Source organism: Ostrea edulis, chromosome 6 (assembly GCF_947568905.1).
Source record: "Ostrea edulis chromosome 6, xbOstEdul1.1, whole genome shotgun sequence".
Lineage (NCBI taxonomy): Eukaryota > Metazoa > Mollusca > Bivalvia > Ostreida > Ostreidae > Ostrea > Ostrea edulis.
This window is the reverse complement of record NC_079169.1, coordinates 20,111,344-20,127,288: the sequence shown is the minus strand read 5'-3', so window position 1 is coordinate 20,127,288 and position 15,945 is coordinate 20,111,344. Positions and strand designations below refer to the sequence as shown.

Here is a 15,945-nt window from a genome sequence, read left to right as displayed (position 1 = left end):
CTAACTGCATAAATATGGTAAATAAATGAATGGAATTCAATCAAAATAGTCTTTGATTTACTTTATGTACCAGAAATCTATATTATCATTTACCACAGTATACGTCTGCGTACCGCCAGTATAGGTCTGGGGTCGCGTGGTCGTTTGAAATGGATTACTGCTCCTGCGCGAAATTTTATTCATTATGATGTACGATGATTAGAATAACTGTTAATTTCTTATAATATGAGAACTAAAATAATCCGTGTTTGTCATACATGAGCAAGAGCGGATCCAGAGGGGAGGGGGGTCCGGACCCTCTTTTTTGCGGACCAAGAAGTTTAAGAGTTATTTAATTTTAACGAGACTTTTAGTCAAAATGATATGAAAGGTGGATACTTACATGTAATTACTTCAATCAGATTTATTAACACCAGTGTATCATTTAATTCTAGGATAAATAAGACGACACACTGGTATATACATGTGTATTTATGATATTTTCGTCAGTTACAAGTATCATTAAAAATTCTTAAAAACTCTATGTAACATAAAAGTTTTGTTTGAGAAGTAGACAATTTAAAAGTGAAAATGAAGTGCCAGGAAATGCTCACAATGCAGGGTTTTCCACCATTTACCCTAGAGCTTCTGGGGGCCTAGCCTGCCCCCAGCCTCTTGGAAGTAACCTTTAAATCAGCTTCTTTTTCCATGCGAAACCAGATCCGAGTTGGATATTAGAATGACTAGAAACTTTAAAACTAGTAGTAAAAAGTAAACATTCCATGTATAAAGCTATCTCAAGATTACCCCATTGATATTATGTACACAAGCAAAGGGTGTAAGTGGGGTAGGGATAGAGGTTGTCAAAATACCTAAAAGATCAAGTGCTAGACCCCCTACTTCACAAATGATGTATGAGGATTAGAATAATCCGTTATTGTGATGTACGAGGATTAGAATAATCCGTTATAGTGATGTACGAGTGATAGAATGATCCGCTATAGTGATGTACGAGTGATAGAATGATCCACTATAGTGATGTACGAGTGATAGAATGATCCGCTATAGTGATGTACGAGTGATAGAATGATCCGTTATTGTGATGTACGTGGATTACAATAATCCGATATTGTGATGTAGGAGGATCAGAATAGTCCGTTATTTATAATTGTGGTGTGCAAAGGTTAGAATAATCCGTTGGATATTGTAATGTACGCAGATTAGAATTTTCCTTTATTGTGATAATTATACTGATTTGAATAGTCCGCTATTCATAATTGGTGTGTGCTGGGGTTAAAATAGTCCATTGATCATTGTGATATATACAGATTAGAATAGTTCGTCGTTGTTCAGTTGAAAAATATATTTTATGTACGGTAACCTGCTAAAAACAAGGTCGTTATGTCTGATTTAATTTTCCATATGCTGTAGATAGTAGGTTGGCTACGTTTATCGTCTCACCCGAGAATTTTTCACTCATATGGAGACGTCACCATACCGGTGAAGGGCTGCAAAAAGACATGCTCCGCGCTTAAGACCTTTGATCAAAGGGGGGATCTTTATTGTACCACACCTGCAGTGACACGGAGCCTTGGTTTTTGCGGTCTCATCCGAAGGCCCACCCCATTTACTCGTCTTTTACGACAAGCAAGGAGTACTGAGGACCTATTCTATCCCAGATCCCTATGGGTTCTATAGATTGAAGGCATGATATAGGTTGAAAATATTTATAAATGCCGTGGAATGTTTGGAATGGTACAATAACACATCGAATCTTTCAGGTGGGCATTTTCATTGACGGTCAGAGATAAAACACTCTTCGTTTTCAGTGAATCCTTAATGGCGGAAGTCACAATTTTTATAGAATAGGAGTAATAGTAGAATCGATTCCGGAAGGCGACGAAATTTCCGGAATATTATATAATTTCCGATAAAATTATTTAGTGTCGTGGCGAAAATATAGAGTCGATCGTGTGTCCCCAAACACATATTTATTTTGGCCTTATGTATGAGCTATAGAATAGTCCGCTATTGTGATATACGAGGATTAGAATAAGTCCGTTATTGTTGTGTACTAAAGTTAGGATTCTCAATGAATATTATAAAATAGAAGCATCTAGACAGCAGGGAGGGCTTTTATTTTCAGTCTCAAGTTGTTGGGTTTTATTTTGGCGCACACGTTTCCGCAAATTGATCTTATGTTTCTGCAAACAAAATGTAATTATTCCTCAATTATGTTTACTATTCCGCAAAACATATGGCATTATCCTACCTGGATTACAGGTAAATACAAAGTATTCTACCTGGATTGCATATAAAAACAAATCATTTCTACAATCTAATTAAAATTAGATGTTAGATCCGTTCACATACTCGCTACTCAAACGTTTGTGTAGCGAGTATGTAAGCGGATCTAACTAATTTTAATTAGCTTGAGCATTTCTATGGCATATTTACCTTAAAATGCTGAAAATACAACACACAGCACTGCATAAAATACTAACATTCATTTATAATTCTAAGCAGTAGCACCACATAAAATGTTCTACACTGTATATGTACTCGTATATAGATTTAGTGCCAGATCATCTTAAATATCTGTTTGGATACCACATTCGTACCCAACAACCCTTAAAAATCAATCCGGGAAACTTCATGTTTCGTATATTTCACATATACTGTACACAAAATGTCAAGTTTTTCTTTGTCACTTTTGCATACTGTTGCTGGTGCTGTCAAAGACATCATTTTTATGTAAGTTGTTTGCATGGAGTATTTGCAACACGTCCATCAATACAAATAAATTTGGGTGTGGGGAATAGAATTGAGATTGAAAGGGGCATGAGATGACTGGCCCAATTGCAGTGCGTTTTCCCCCAATATCTGGAGTTGCTGCCCACATTTGTGGTGGAAACCTAGTCTTAGGTTCTCCAAACACACAAGACCTTATAATCACATGATTTGAACAGGTAGATTGCGGAAACGTAATGCGTAAGTACAATTATTTGCGGAAACGTTTTTAAAGAGTTCCTTTTATGAAGTATCCCGTGGGGATCTGGGTAAGAATAAGTCCTTAGTACCCCTTCCTTGTTGTAAGAGGCGACTAAATGAAGCAAAAATCAAGGCTCTTTGTCACAGCAGGTGTGGCACGAGAAAGATCACCCCTTGCTTAAATGCCATAAGCGCTGAGCATGTGCCTAAATTTCGCAGCCCTTCACCGGCATTTGTGACATCTCCATATGAGTGAAAAATTCTTGAGTGGGACGTATAAATAAATACACAACCAACTAAACTGTTATGAAGTAAATGGTAATCTTATTTCTTTTTCGGGACATTCTTTTACTCACTGGCCTAATACTCCAACGATGACAAGATAACAGCTTTACTAAATAGCACCTGATCTGTCTGGACGTAAACACGTAAACGTACCTGTATCTGTTAGATATCGCTTCTTGTCTGCTTTTAACACATAGTGATTTCTCTGCTAATCTTGAGATAATGATATTTTACCAATAACCTTAGCTACATACATGTTCCCCTTTATGCATCATGAGTCCGACACCCCCCTCCCCCAACAAAAAACCCAGAAGTGTAGATTCGATTTGGATGACGAGTATTGCACAGCCATTCACATATTTCACCTGATCATTCGTACCTTTGTGAAGAAATGAAGGATCCCAAAAAAGAGCATTGTCTGAAAATATTGTAACATTTGGTTTAACTCTGTGGAACGTCATATTTAGACGAAATTGTCTGCTTTTTATTCGTTTTACTGTCCTTAACGTTTACGTTAGTGAGTGTAACAAGTGAAGCATAATAGATAAAGACTTTCAAAGACCAAGACTTTGAGATTGATAACGGTGAAAGCATCCTATCCTTTACGAACTTACCTGACACCTTATACAAGTACATTTACGACGACCTGCACTATTTATCATGTACGATTGCATTAGCTTCGTACTCTCCAAGATCATAAACAGATTCATCTCGGTCTCCCTTTCTTTGTCTTTCTCTCCAACACAGATGTCCTCAATATCTGATGCTTTAACTAGAAATTCCATCATGTCTTTGTAATATATATCCCATCATTAATGCTATTATAGTGTTTATTTTTTATGTTCCAGAAACTTAAAGAGAAAGTCGCACTATCTTTGACTAACCCAGTGACTAATAGTGACGTTCTGGGAGGTCAATAAAAAGCGAAAGCAAAACAAAACTTTTATCATAACTAGTTGGATATTTATGAAAATGAGTGTGCTTCACGAGATGTGTTGGGGCATACATATTCCAGCATGTTCTTCTTTATAGAATCTTTAAAATCATTGTGTTGTTACAAACATTAAAGTGATTTTGTTTGTTCATTGCATGGACCTCGAGGCCATGCTTATAGCCCACGTATTGCAGTCCTTTTTCAAAGGACAACAATTCCTTTAAACTGTATTCATTTTACGACGATTAATAGAAATGTTTCAACTTATAACAAATATCCAGTAGCGAATTTGAGTGAGCGCGCAGCCGACGCCCCCCCCCCCCATTTAAATTTAAGGTAAATCATGGTCTCATGTTGACGATGTACGAAGCAATAATTTCTTCCACTCTCGAAGAAATTAATGACAAAATCGTTTGATTTAAATTGAATTACTTTTATCGGGAGAAGTTACTTTTCGTTTCCAAAAACCCTTAAAATTTGCGTCATCGTATTAAAAAAGATAGTAAAAATGACTACATTGGAGACATATTTTAAGTTCTATAAAATGTGTAAAATCCAGGAGCTTCCGGGGGCTTTGCCCCCACCCCCGGCCCCCACTACGGCTTTGCTCTTGACCTACTTGGGGCCTCAAGGTGGTTCCAAACCCCATGCCGCATAAAGCTGCGCTCCCATAACCACAATTTCTGGATCCACCCTTGTCTTTCGTCGACTCTGATATGGGGCGAAAGGGGCCATTTGGTGTGAAAGGTAGCGGAGAAAACTCACGTGTCCAAGTGGATGACCACTCTCCTAATTTAAACATTGCTACGCAGTAACCAAGTGGTCAGGTCGTTTGCTTAGTTACCGGGATGTTCCGCGTTGGTTACATGGCGCCGCGTCAAACCCGAGTCGTTTAACATAGGTAATGACTGTTCCCTCAGCAAGCGCCCGGGATTGGAAGAGAAGGTCACGTAAGTAGTGTAACTGGCTTACATGGACAGGTCAAAGGTCATTGGGAGTGTACTCGTTTGACCCGGCTATCGGGGTCGGTGTGATTGCACTCATTTGACCCGACTATCGTGAGCCGTTGGACTGGAGTTATCGGGGCGCACTCATTCTACTCGTCTATCGGTTGTAAATTTCTTTCTTGTAGAAACAAACCACTAGGCAAAATATTAAACATCGTTATAGATAAGTCCGAATTTGATTGGTACAATCCGTGTAAATGTGTATAGTACCTATATCAAACAAAGGAAATTAAGATGGAAAGAAAAAGTAGGAAGTGATGCAGACCTGCAAATTCGAGTAAAAGGCAGGGTATTTTACTATTAGTATTTTGCTGTTGATGATTTTATTGACAACGAATGGATATGTATCCTAAATATTTCTGTGCAATGTATTCCAATAGAATGAGTTCTACCAATACATTCTATATGACTTCATACTTTGTTCTTATAATAAATCCATGTTACAAAAAACCTAACACGAATCAATTAGATATGCCATTTCAGGAGGATAATTTTTATTCCAGATCATGACACTTTCGCACTTTGTGCAAACAGAATGCTTCGTCATCATTTCAAACTTCCTAAAAAAAAAATTAAAATACTGAAGAAGAAAACTAGACTGACATTTAAAAGTTCCAATTCTTATCTACATTTTATTTGAACTCAGAGAGCTAGCACTGTCTGACACGGAAGATATATAATCGTCTAGGATAAATTCGAAGTAATCAGTTTGAAGTAACACTGCACAAACAACACAATACATACAGTTTCTGGTCTCATTGTCTTATCGATTCCTTGATAGCCATACATATTAAATGACCAGAAGAACAGCACGCTCAAGATATACGTTCCACGCTTACAAAGTATTATATAAGAAAATGGAGAGTTAAAAGCTCATTTTAAAGTTTCATAAGTCATATTTCTGCAATTGATTGTCAAAGTTTTAAACATCAACATACAGTTGTTAACAGCAAACTAACAGTTCAACTTTATGACAATGAGAATATTTTATGTCCTCCATCGTCACCGTTATGTATGACTGCAATAACATCGCACTCAAGGCTTACAAAGGATTGTACAAGAACATCTCACTCAAGCCTTACAAAGGATTGTACAAGAACATCTCACTCAAGGCATACAAAGGATTGAACAAGAACATCTCACTCAAGGCTTACAAAGGATTGTACAAGAACATCTCACTCAAGGCTTACAAAGGATTGTACAAGAACATATCACTCAAGGCTTACAAAGGATTGTACAAGAACATCTCACTCAAGGTTTAAAAAGAATTATACAAGAACATCTCACTCAAGGCTTAAAAAGAATTATACAAGAACATCTCACTCAAGGCTTAAAAAGAATTATACAAGAACATCTCACTCAAGGCTTAAAAAGAATTATACAAGAACATCTCACTCCAGGCTTACAAAGAATTGTACAAGAACATCTCACTCAAGTCTTACAAAGAATTATTTTACATTATGACTCCTGAGTCGAGACCTCTGCTGGTGGAGTCTTAGTCTCCGATGGTCTCTACAGCCCAGTAGCTAAGTACTTCGTTACTAGCTTGAAAATACGGATGTCTATTTAATTGCTGTTAAAAAATTTAGAAATTCATTTCAAAATTAAGGATTATCTCCCTCATGCATAGCTTTTATCCTTAGACGAATTTGACTTCACTTTTTTGGCACACTGTTTGTTCCTATAATATCTCTAAAACTTCATTGTTATTTCGGATTTCAAACATTTCGGTTGAGCATCACTGAAGAGACATTATTTGTCGAAATGCACATTCGGTGCATCAAACTTGGTACCATATAAGTTTTACATTATGATCCCTGGGTCGAGGCCTCTGCTGGTGGACTCTCAGTCCCCGAGGGTCTCTACAGCCCAGTAGCTAAGTACTTCGTTACTAGCTTGAAAATACGGATGTCTATTTAATTGCTGTTAAAAAATTTAGAAATTCATTTCAAAATTAAGGATTATCTCCCTCATGCATAGCTTTTATCCTTAGACGAATTTGACTTCACTTTTTTGGCACACTGTTTGTTCCTATAATATCTCTAAAACTTCATTGTTATTTCGGATTTCAAACATTTCGGTTGAGCATCACTGAAGAGACATTATTTGTCGAAATGCGCATCTGATGCATCAAAATTGGTACCGTATAAGTTTTACATACAAAACATCTCATTCAAGTCTTACAAAGGATTAATTTATACAAAACATCTCACTCAAGGCTTACAAAGGTTTGTACAAGAATATCTCACTCAAGTCTTACAAAGAATTATACAAAACATCTCATTGAAATATTACAAAGGATTTTGCAGGACATCTCACGCAAGACTTATAAAGGATTATACAGGAACATCTCACTCAAGACTTACAAATGATTATATAAATCATCTCAATCAAGGCTTACAAAGGATTGTGCAAGACATCTCACGCATAGCTTACAAAGAATGATATATGAACATCTCATTAAGGCTTACAAAGGTTTGTATAAGGACATGAAGTGCTGAAAGTTGATGTTAAAGTTTTTAGACATGAGTTCAAATGCTTTTTCAAATAAAAGGTATGTGTTAATGAAGTACATGTATAGAGACGCGAGGGTTGGCTCATTGACACTGCACTGCAGGAAACATACAAGTACGATTCATTACAAATACAAATTAGAATGCATAAAATATAATGCAAAATAAAAACACCATCTGTCTCAAACCACATGAAATCAATAGTGAAAGAAAATATAAACTGTTTACCCTTTGGCCTGTACTAGAATTTTTGCGTTTTGATCATAACCATGTGACATGTGTTTTTCTCGTGACTTTATATGTATAACTAGCAATCGCGAGTGTCGGAGCCCATTCTTTCTCCTTCTAAGATGTATGTTTTGAAATAAAAACTGTAAACCTACCATGTCTTTACGCTGTTTTTGTGAAACAAAGCAAAAGCAAAAGTCTTTCAGAAGGCTACAAGTAAATAATCCGTTCCCGCTATAGCGAAATTGCACACGGCTTTCAGGCTTTCTCGATTATAGCACAATAGTTAGGTCTACATGGCATATTGTGCAATATGCTCATGCCATAGTCAACTATTTTGTAATTTGTTACAAAATGAAATACACGTCGAGAGGTATGAATATTGACAATATATTAAACGAAATAGAAATTGTAAAAACTGCAGATGTATAAGCTATATTTGATTAGAAAAACCACTCCGCTACAAAATATATAGTCCTATCCAAAGACTCAAAATTTGAATTGATATCAGAATTGCTAACTGGGTAGGGCTATGTACCAAATATGCGATACTAAATGTGTATCTGCGCCAGTGGAATAAGAATTAGAATAGTGCCTACCCTGTTGTAACGTCTCTTGGAGTTGTGCTAAAACCGAGAAGCAAACCTCCTTAATGAGTACATTGTTTCTTATTTCGTTAACAAGATAAATGTTAATACTTTTATATGCAGCATTACTACAGAAACCGATCATCGGAGGGAATCTGTAGCTTTTCTTTATTTACCAACTTATATTCGACATCTTTTTGATCATTTTCTCGCCTCCTCCTTCTTCTCTTCCTCCATGCGATGACACACAGCACACTGACGATCAGTGCTATGATGGCGGTTGTTGAGAAAATGCCAATCACAATAATGTATTTTTCATCCAGTCCTAAAAACACGTTATTCACTGTAGTTATTGGTAATGGGAAATAGAGCATTACTGAAAGCTCGGTATATTATGCTACTACACATAAAAACAAAACAAACGATGAAATAAACTTTACTTCTTACCTTCATTGTCTCCTTTATTAAGTTCAGCTTTATCGTAGAATTCATCTGTGGATTTTGTTATTTCTTTCGTAGTTTCCATCGGTTTAAGTCGCGTTAATGATGTAGTTGTTTCTAAAAACTCCTTTGATAATATGTATGTTGATATTGCAGGGTGTGTCGCATCGTCTAGAGACAGCTTTGAAGAGGAATTAAAATGTGCACCTGCATCGATGTCTGTGTCTGTATCGATATTTGTGTCCACATTTGTATTGATATTTCTGTCCACATCTGTATTGATATTTCTGTCCATATCTGTATCGATATTTCTGTCCATATCCTTATCGATATTGGACGATTTTGTTGTTACTCGAAAAACTGCTTTGATTGAGGAATTTCGTAATGAAATATACGAGGTAGTCATTTTTGAAAGCTTTGGTGTTTGTGTAACTTTCGTGTCGTTATCCGAGGCTTCAGCTGACGTGTTCGATATCCTGATTGTTTGTTTGATTGTTGAGTTGTATTCGTCGATATTTGTTTCATTTTGCACTGTGACCCATGTTGGTTGTGTGGTAGCAGACTCTCCACGTGTCGTGTTACTCGGGGTGGGGGGAGAGGAAGTTAACTCTGTGGCATGAGGTGATGGTAAAGTATTTGAAGTTGAAGTTGTCCTTGAGTTTGGACTTGATATCGTGTGTTTAGATGTTGTAGTTTTTCTCGCTGTTGGCACAGTACGTGTAGTCAGTGCGTTAGATACCATAACAACTGTTGACAGAGGAGTTTCCGAAGGTATCTCACTGAACATTGTTGTTTCGTCTACAATTTTCTTACTGATTGTAGTACTTTCATAACTGATAGTAGTACGCGGTAAACCAGTGGCCAGTCTGTTACTGATTGTAGTACTTTCCTGACTGATAGTAGTACGTGGTAAACCAGTGGTCAGTCTGTTAATGCCAGTAGTTCCAACTAGTAAGGGACAATAAACTATTTCTCATATCATACAGAAACTAATAGATATACGGACAAATCACATTATCAATGAATAGAATTAATTTCAAAGGTGCATACCAGTATATTGATGTAGATATAAAACTTGAATATTCAAAAATGATATTTTGGAGGAATAAAGCAGACACTGTCATGAGAATACACATAAGATCTGATAATACCGTTGTAAACTACCTCGACATGACTGGTAGAAATCATGACAACAGTCCTGAAGTTTTATACACGATAAATCACATTTACAGCGCCCTTTGTTTGCCTTCTTCCGCCCTGTTAATTTGCATAGTCCTTTTTCTCTTTTAGCACAACCTACAGTGATACAAAAGTGTGAGCTAGATGTTGGGTATTCTCTTTAGAGAAGTCGAGAGGCATAGCCTTCATCGACTTCTCTTCGCATGCATTCATATTTTGATTCTGGAAAACGTGTAAATGCCGGAGTCGGTGACGGTTTATGCTTCGACCGATGTTTCGACTCAGATGTGCCTGGATTTACGCAATAGACAACTTGTTTTCGAACATTTAGCAGTAATGCACAAAACCGTCACAAGGAAATCACCACTTACTTGCTTTTAATCCATTTTCAACATGTCCCCTGTCCCGGGTTTAAATCACAACTCTGTTTACTTTCTCTTAACTGGTCCCCTATTTTGACAACTCCCAAGACCAGTTAACGTAAACCCGGGACAGGGGACATGTTGAAAATGGATTAAAAGCAAGTAAGTGTTGATTTCCTTGTGACGGTTTTGTGCATTACTGCTAAATGTTTGAAAACAAGTTGTCAATTGCGTAAATCCAGGCACATCTGAGTCGAAACGTCGGTCGAAGCATAAACCTTCACCGACTCCGGCATTTACACGTTTTCCAGAATCAAAATATGAATGCTTGCGAAGAGAAGTCGATGAAGGCTATGCCTCTCGACTTCTCTAAAGAGAGTATATGTTGGGGTGTTGTTGTTCCTTGTTATCCTATATCACATTCTTATAGACGTGTTGGTGAATACATAATTTTGAAAATATATCAATAATAACAATTTTGAATTGTTCATAAGTAATATTTTGTGTATTACTATTCAAAGATAACATTACCAGATTCATATTTATCACCAGATTCTGGCTGTTTGCCAGTCTTTGTGACCGCAATAACCTTTTATTCTGTACAGCCATGCCATACATGTACAATGCATGTATACCACGGATGTCGTCATACAACGTTATCACTACCTTTTTGATAACGACACTGCTCCGATTCCGATGAAGTCAAACGCGCGTGTTGATGTAAATGTGTCTTTTAAAAGTTAGATTTTATTTGGCATTATTGAAGGTTATTGCAGTGCATTTTCTTGTTTTTGTTAATTCTTTTTATTCGATTTATAAACTGCAATGGAGGTAACACAGATTAGCATTGGTGCGGTACTGTATGATTTACTTTTGATAATATGCTGATAATACACAATCACCTGTATGTTGTGTTTATATCTCTCAATTGATTCGATACGCAACAGATTGTTCTGTGTATAGTCAGGTTTTAAATCAGGGCAGGCTAGTAACAATTATGTTGATGTTACAGGAGTTTCAGCAGTCTCGTTTAAAGGCAGGATTTCGCAAATTTTATTATCATTATAACGATCTAATTTACCAACACAACTTATCATTGTGTCGAGTGTTGTCTGACATGTTTCATATTAACTGACATCGTTCTTTGCACGCTAATTTTGATTACGGATTACTCCTGATCAAGATGTATAACTTACATCCACCACCATCTGTTATAGTCACTGCTGCCACATTGCATTTTGTTAATCACATGGTGTAAACAGATATAAATTTATTGTTTTTTTCTGAATAAATGTACATACAGTGGATGTGATCGGTCGACAGGCGATGCTTACTCCTCCCACGCCTGGTATATCCAGGGGTTCGTATTTGCTATACTCTTATTTTTGTATTCTTTGCGAAAAGATGAAGATAACGAACAGTGATCAATCTCATAACTCCTATTAGGAATACAAAATAGAGAGTTGGGCAAACACGTATCGCTGGATATAGATGTGCCAAAGGTGGGATCAGGTGCCTGGGGCGAGTAAACTTCCCCTGCTTACATGTATGTTATGAGACTGAGCTATGGGATGGATTACTCTTCATCATTTCCACCTTTTCATTTAATCAAACATTAATTATACTGATGTAAATCTGACCTTTTCTTTCCTCTTTTTTGTTGGATCTCTGGACAGAGCTTGATATTCCAAACACTATAAAAGAAGAGAGAAAAAAAAAATTCAACGAATGATCATACTGTATGTGGTACCTATGGACTAAATACAAGCGCCCATGGATATACACCCACATATTATAATTGACATTAAACTCACCGACACAAAATATTATAAAATATCTTAGGAGTAGCATTGCATTACAGTCACGATGTCTCCTTGTTTACGGTACCCAGTCTCACAGTATCTCTACAAATTACGACGAATACAGGAAGGACGGGCGGAAAGATACGTCTACCAGGAACACTTCCGGTACGAAACGTAAAGAAAACATTGCTTTTATACTTCTTACAATTACAGAAAATAGCATACATGTTTCATTAGTCATATTTTTACATTATGAAGAACTAAGCCGATACATGCATTTATAACATAGAATTATACTCCCAGTACACATATTTATGAAAGAAAATAATACTTGTGAAAAGCTACGCTCTATGTTTCCGAAAGTAAAAATGTTATCAAAAAGCAGCGTTTTTAAGAAACTTTCGAGATATTCTCTGACTTCATACGCTGTGGATTCCAAAGAGCTGTAAACATATTGACACTTATTGAAAGCCGTCTTATTTTAAAACAGGGACTTTTTATGAAATAAAAGAAGATTTGGTCTTTTTTTTTTTAAGCTTAAAAATTTTGAGTTTCACGGGGCATAAGAAAGGCTGGTATAACACAAAATCCTTTTAAAATACAAATAGATAAACAATTTCTAAGATATATGAATTTCATTTTTAGAAAACACATGAGGGCTTCACAACGGCATACTTTTTCAGAAGCGTTAAATACATATTTTGATATTCATATTCCATTTTTATTTTTGTCGTAATTCCAAGCCATTAAAATACATGTAAATGTACTGAATTTATCAAGATTCATACGTGCAACGCGTTCATAAGGAAATTGGTATAATCATTACAATTTGTAAAGATATTACATGCCCCCCAAGAGGAATGAATTGGAAATACAGTTATGCAATTTAATTCTTATTGTGATTTAGTCTTTGATTGATCAAATTTAAACGAGAATATGCAATTTATTTTGTATATTGATAAAGTTTGGTACGTAGCAACCGGGCAAGCATCATCCGTAATTATCTTATTTCTTTCTTCTTTTTTGTTATTGATATCGCAGCGCTGTTGAACATGAAATAGAAAGCGAACGTATGCGATGTGATACATATTTGATACTAACATTTCACTCGGAAATTTGTCACTCATATAAAGACGAGACATCACCATTGCCAGGGAAGGGCCTATGCTCGGCGCTCACAGCCTTTGAACATGGAGGGACCTCTATTTTGCCACACTTTGCTGTGACACAGGACCTCTGTTTTGCGGTCTCATCCGAAGGACCGCCCACATTTAGTCGCTTCTTACAACAAGCAAGGAATACTGAGGACCTATTCTAACCCGGATCCTCAAGGGAATATAGATGTATAGAATCTATGTGTACGCAAATCGATGTTGTAAAAAATATTTCTGTAGTAGTTTTAGTAGCAAAGCACTGCAAATATCGGCCAATGTCACCGAAAAACGACAAAACGCGAGTTGGCTATCAAGAATACGAATATTCAGTGCTACGAACCGAGTTCGATCCCTATGATGGGCAGTGGTTGTATGTGAGAGGGCATGGCGGTCGCCCGCTCGGACACGTGGGTTTCCGGTTTCCTCCCACATAAATGACCCCCTAGCGCAAACATCTGTACATCAAAGGACCCCATTGAAAATGAGCTTTCGAGAATTCATGGGTTACCCTTGGTATTTATGCTTGTATGTACGTATAAACCAAATAAAAATTTAATTATTTTTATTTATTTAAAAGAACAGGGTAAAAGTAGAACAAAACAATAAGGTAAAACTAGTACAACTTCAAGTGCACCACACTGCCTCCTCTATAGACTCCTTTAACAATTTCTCTACCGCACCGATCTATTTGACCGGTAGTGCGTAAAACGAGGACTGCACAAAGTTTCTCTAGGTAAATATCAGTTAAGTAAATAGAAGCATAAAACAAAACGTCATAGATGTCTTCATTTATATGTAACTCAATGTTTTGTTGCAAGGCTATTTTCTCCTCTCGAAATAGATTTTTGTGAGAAATTTTCCCTGTGGATGCAGATTTTACTTTTATTTTGGAAAACCATACATCCCCTGTTTTCAAAACATGGGAATCATTTTCAATGCCATTCCTAGGTTATAGGGAAATAGAAGTTTCTTAAACATATAAGTTTTCTTGTAAGTTTATTTTAAATGTTTAGATAAATCGGCATTTTACCTATACCAATTTGTGGAAATAGGGAAAAGTAAATTCACCCTGTAAAGGTAGAGAGAATTTCCTTTTTGATGTGCTCTTGTTCGGGGTCAAATTCTTGTTTGTTTGTATTTTACGATAGATTGAAATTGTAACTTGCTTTGCAGTTTGCTTTAAAAATGGCCGCAGAAACCAATGGAGAAAGAAAATATCAATATTCTATGATATCTAAACGAAGTGTATAGCACCGGATTGTTTAGTTAGAGCTGAACATATATCACATCATTTGATCTGTCCAGGTTAAGCATCCCCCTGATAGGTTGATTGATTGAATATTGTTTAACGTCCCTCTCGAAATTTTTCACTCATATGAAGACGTCACCAGTGCCGATGAAGGGCTGCAAAATTTCGACCTATGCTCGGCGTTTATGGACTTTGAGCAGGGAGGGATCTTTATCGTGCCACACCTGCTGTGACTCGGGACCTCTGTTTTTGCGGTCTCATCCAAAGGACCGCCCCCATTTAGTCGCCTTCTAGGACAAGCAAGGGGTACTGAGGACCTATTCTAACCCAGATCTCTACGGGGCCCCCTGATAGGAAAACACATATTACATCATTGTATTATTGAAATAATATAATTTATAATCATAATTATAGTTATTTTCTCCATATTGTAACAAAAATAAAAACAATTCAGAGTCTGGTTATGACAGACTAACGAAAACTCATACTTCTCTTTTATCTAAATACATGTATTTTATATACATTTACATGTAATTAGTAACATATTGCAATAAATTAGATGTGATCCATACATGTTGGTATACTAAGAGCTGATGAACATGTGCCCCCTTCTTAATGCCCACATTTTCTCTAAGAATTGTGAACGATAGCATTGTTTCGCCACCTACCGTCCTGTCAATTTTTAAAAGTTATATTTTCTTCAATGATAGATAAATAGATATTTAAAATATGAATTCTCATAAAGTTGATTTATTTGACAAAACGAAGAGAGATACCTCACATAAATCAATGGAAAACGATTTAAAAAAAAAAACCAACATCTTTTTCCTTGTGAAACACAAATCAGTGATTATTGTAAATAATAACTTTTATGTGACGTACGAGGTATTTGCCTCTCACTTTACCCTGACCTGTTGTTATGTCTGTGTGGAGTAATGGCTGTTTTTGATCTCATTTTACCCTTCTCCTTACTTGCTGTATTTCATCCACCAAATGTAACATATTCGTCACGTGGTCATTCTCTGTTTGTTTACTATGTACCAGGAGCCACGCTAGTTCAGAGCAGCAATTTTTGTACCCACCGACCACCCCTTCTACCTCCATGTAGTGTACATCAGCAAAATTGCAAGGCTTTTTAATATATATACCAGTTAAAAATGTAGGCGGAATCCGGAGTTATCGTGCTTAGTTCTTTCGATTTAACCATGCAAGGGGATCTAGACACTGTGTACAA

General features: G+C 36.5%; 1 protein-coding gene across 1 annotated transcript; it reads right to left on the bottom strand.

Moving 5' to 3' along the window:
* Positions 1 to 8,652: 8,652 nt before the first annotated feature.
* Positions 8,653 to 9,752, bottom strand: LOC125647046 (integumentary mucin C.1-like). The gene is made up of 2 exons (XM_048873741.2): positions 8,972 to 9,752; positions 8,653 to 8,849 (listed from the first exon to the last, which is right to left on the bottom strand). Exons 1-2 carry the CDS (start codon positions 9,750 to 9,752, stop codon positions 8,653 to 8,655), a joined length of 978 nt encoding a protein of 325 aa, XP_048729698.2.
* Positions 9,753 to 15,945: the final 6,193 nt, after the last annotated feature.

What these genes read in the sequence shown, in the direction of transcription:
- LOC125647046 (XM_048873741.2), bottom strand. Translation starts at nt 9,752, where the DNA reads ATGTTCAGTGAGATACCTTCGGAAACTCCTCTGTCAACAGTTGTTATG. An exon ending in TAATAAAGGAGACAATGAAG is followed by an intron (nt 8,850 to 8,971) that starts GTAAGAAGTAAA and finishes ACGTGTTTTTAG; the next exon opens with GACTGGATGAAAAATACATT.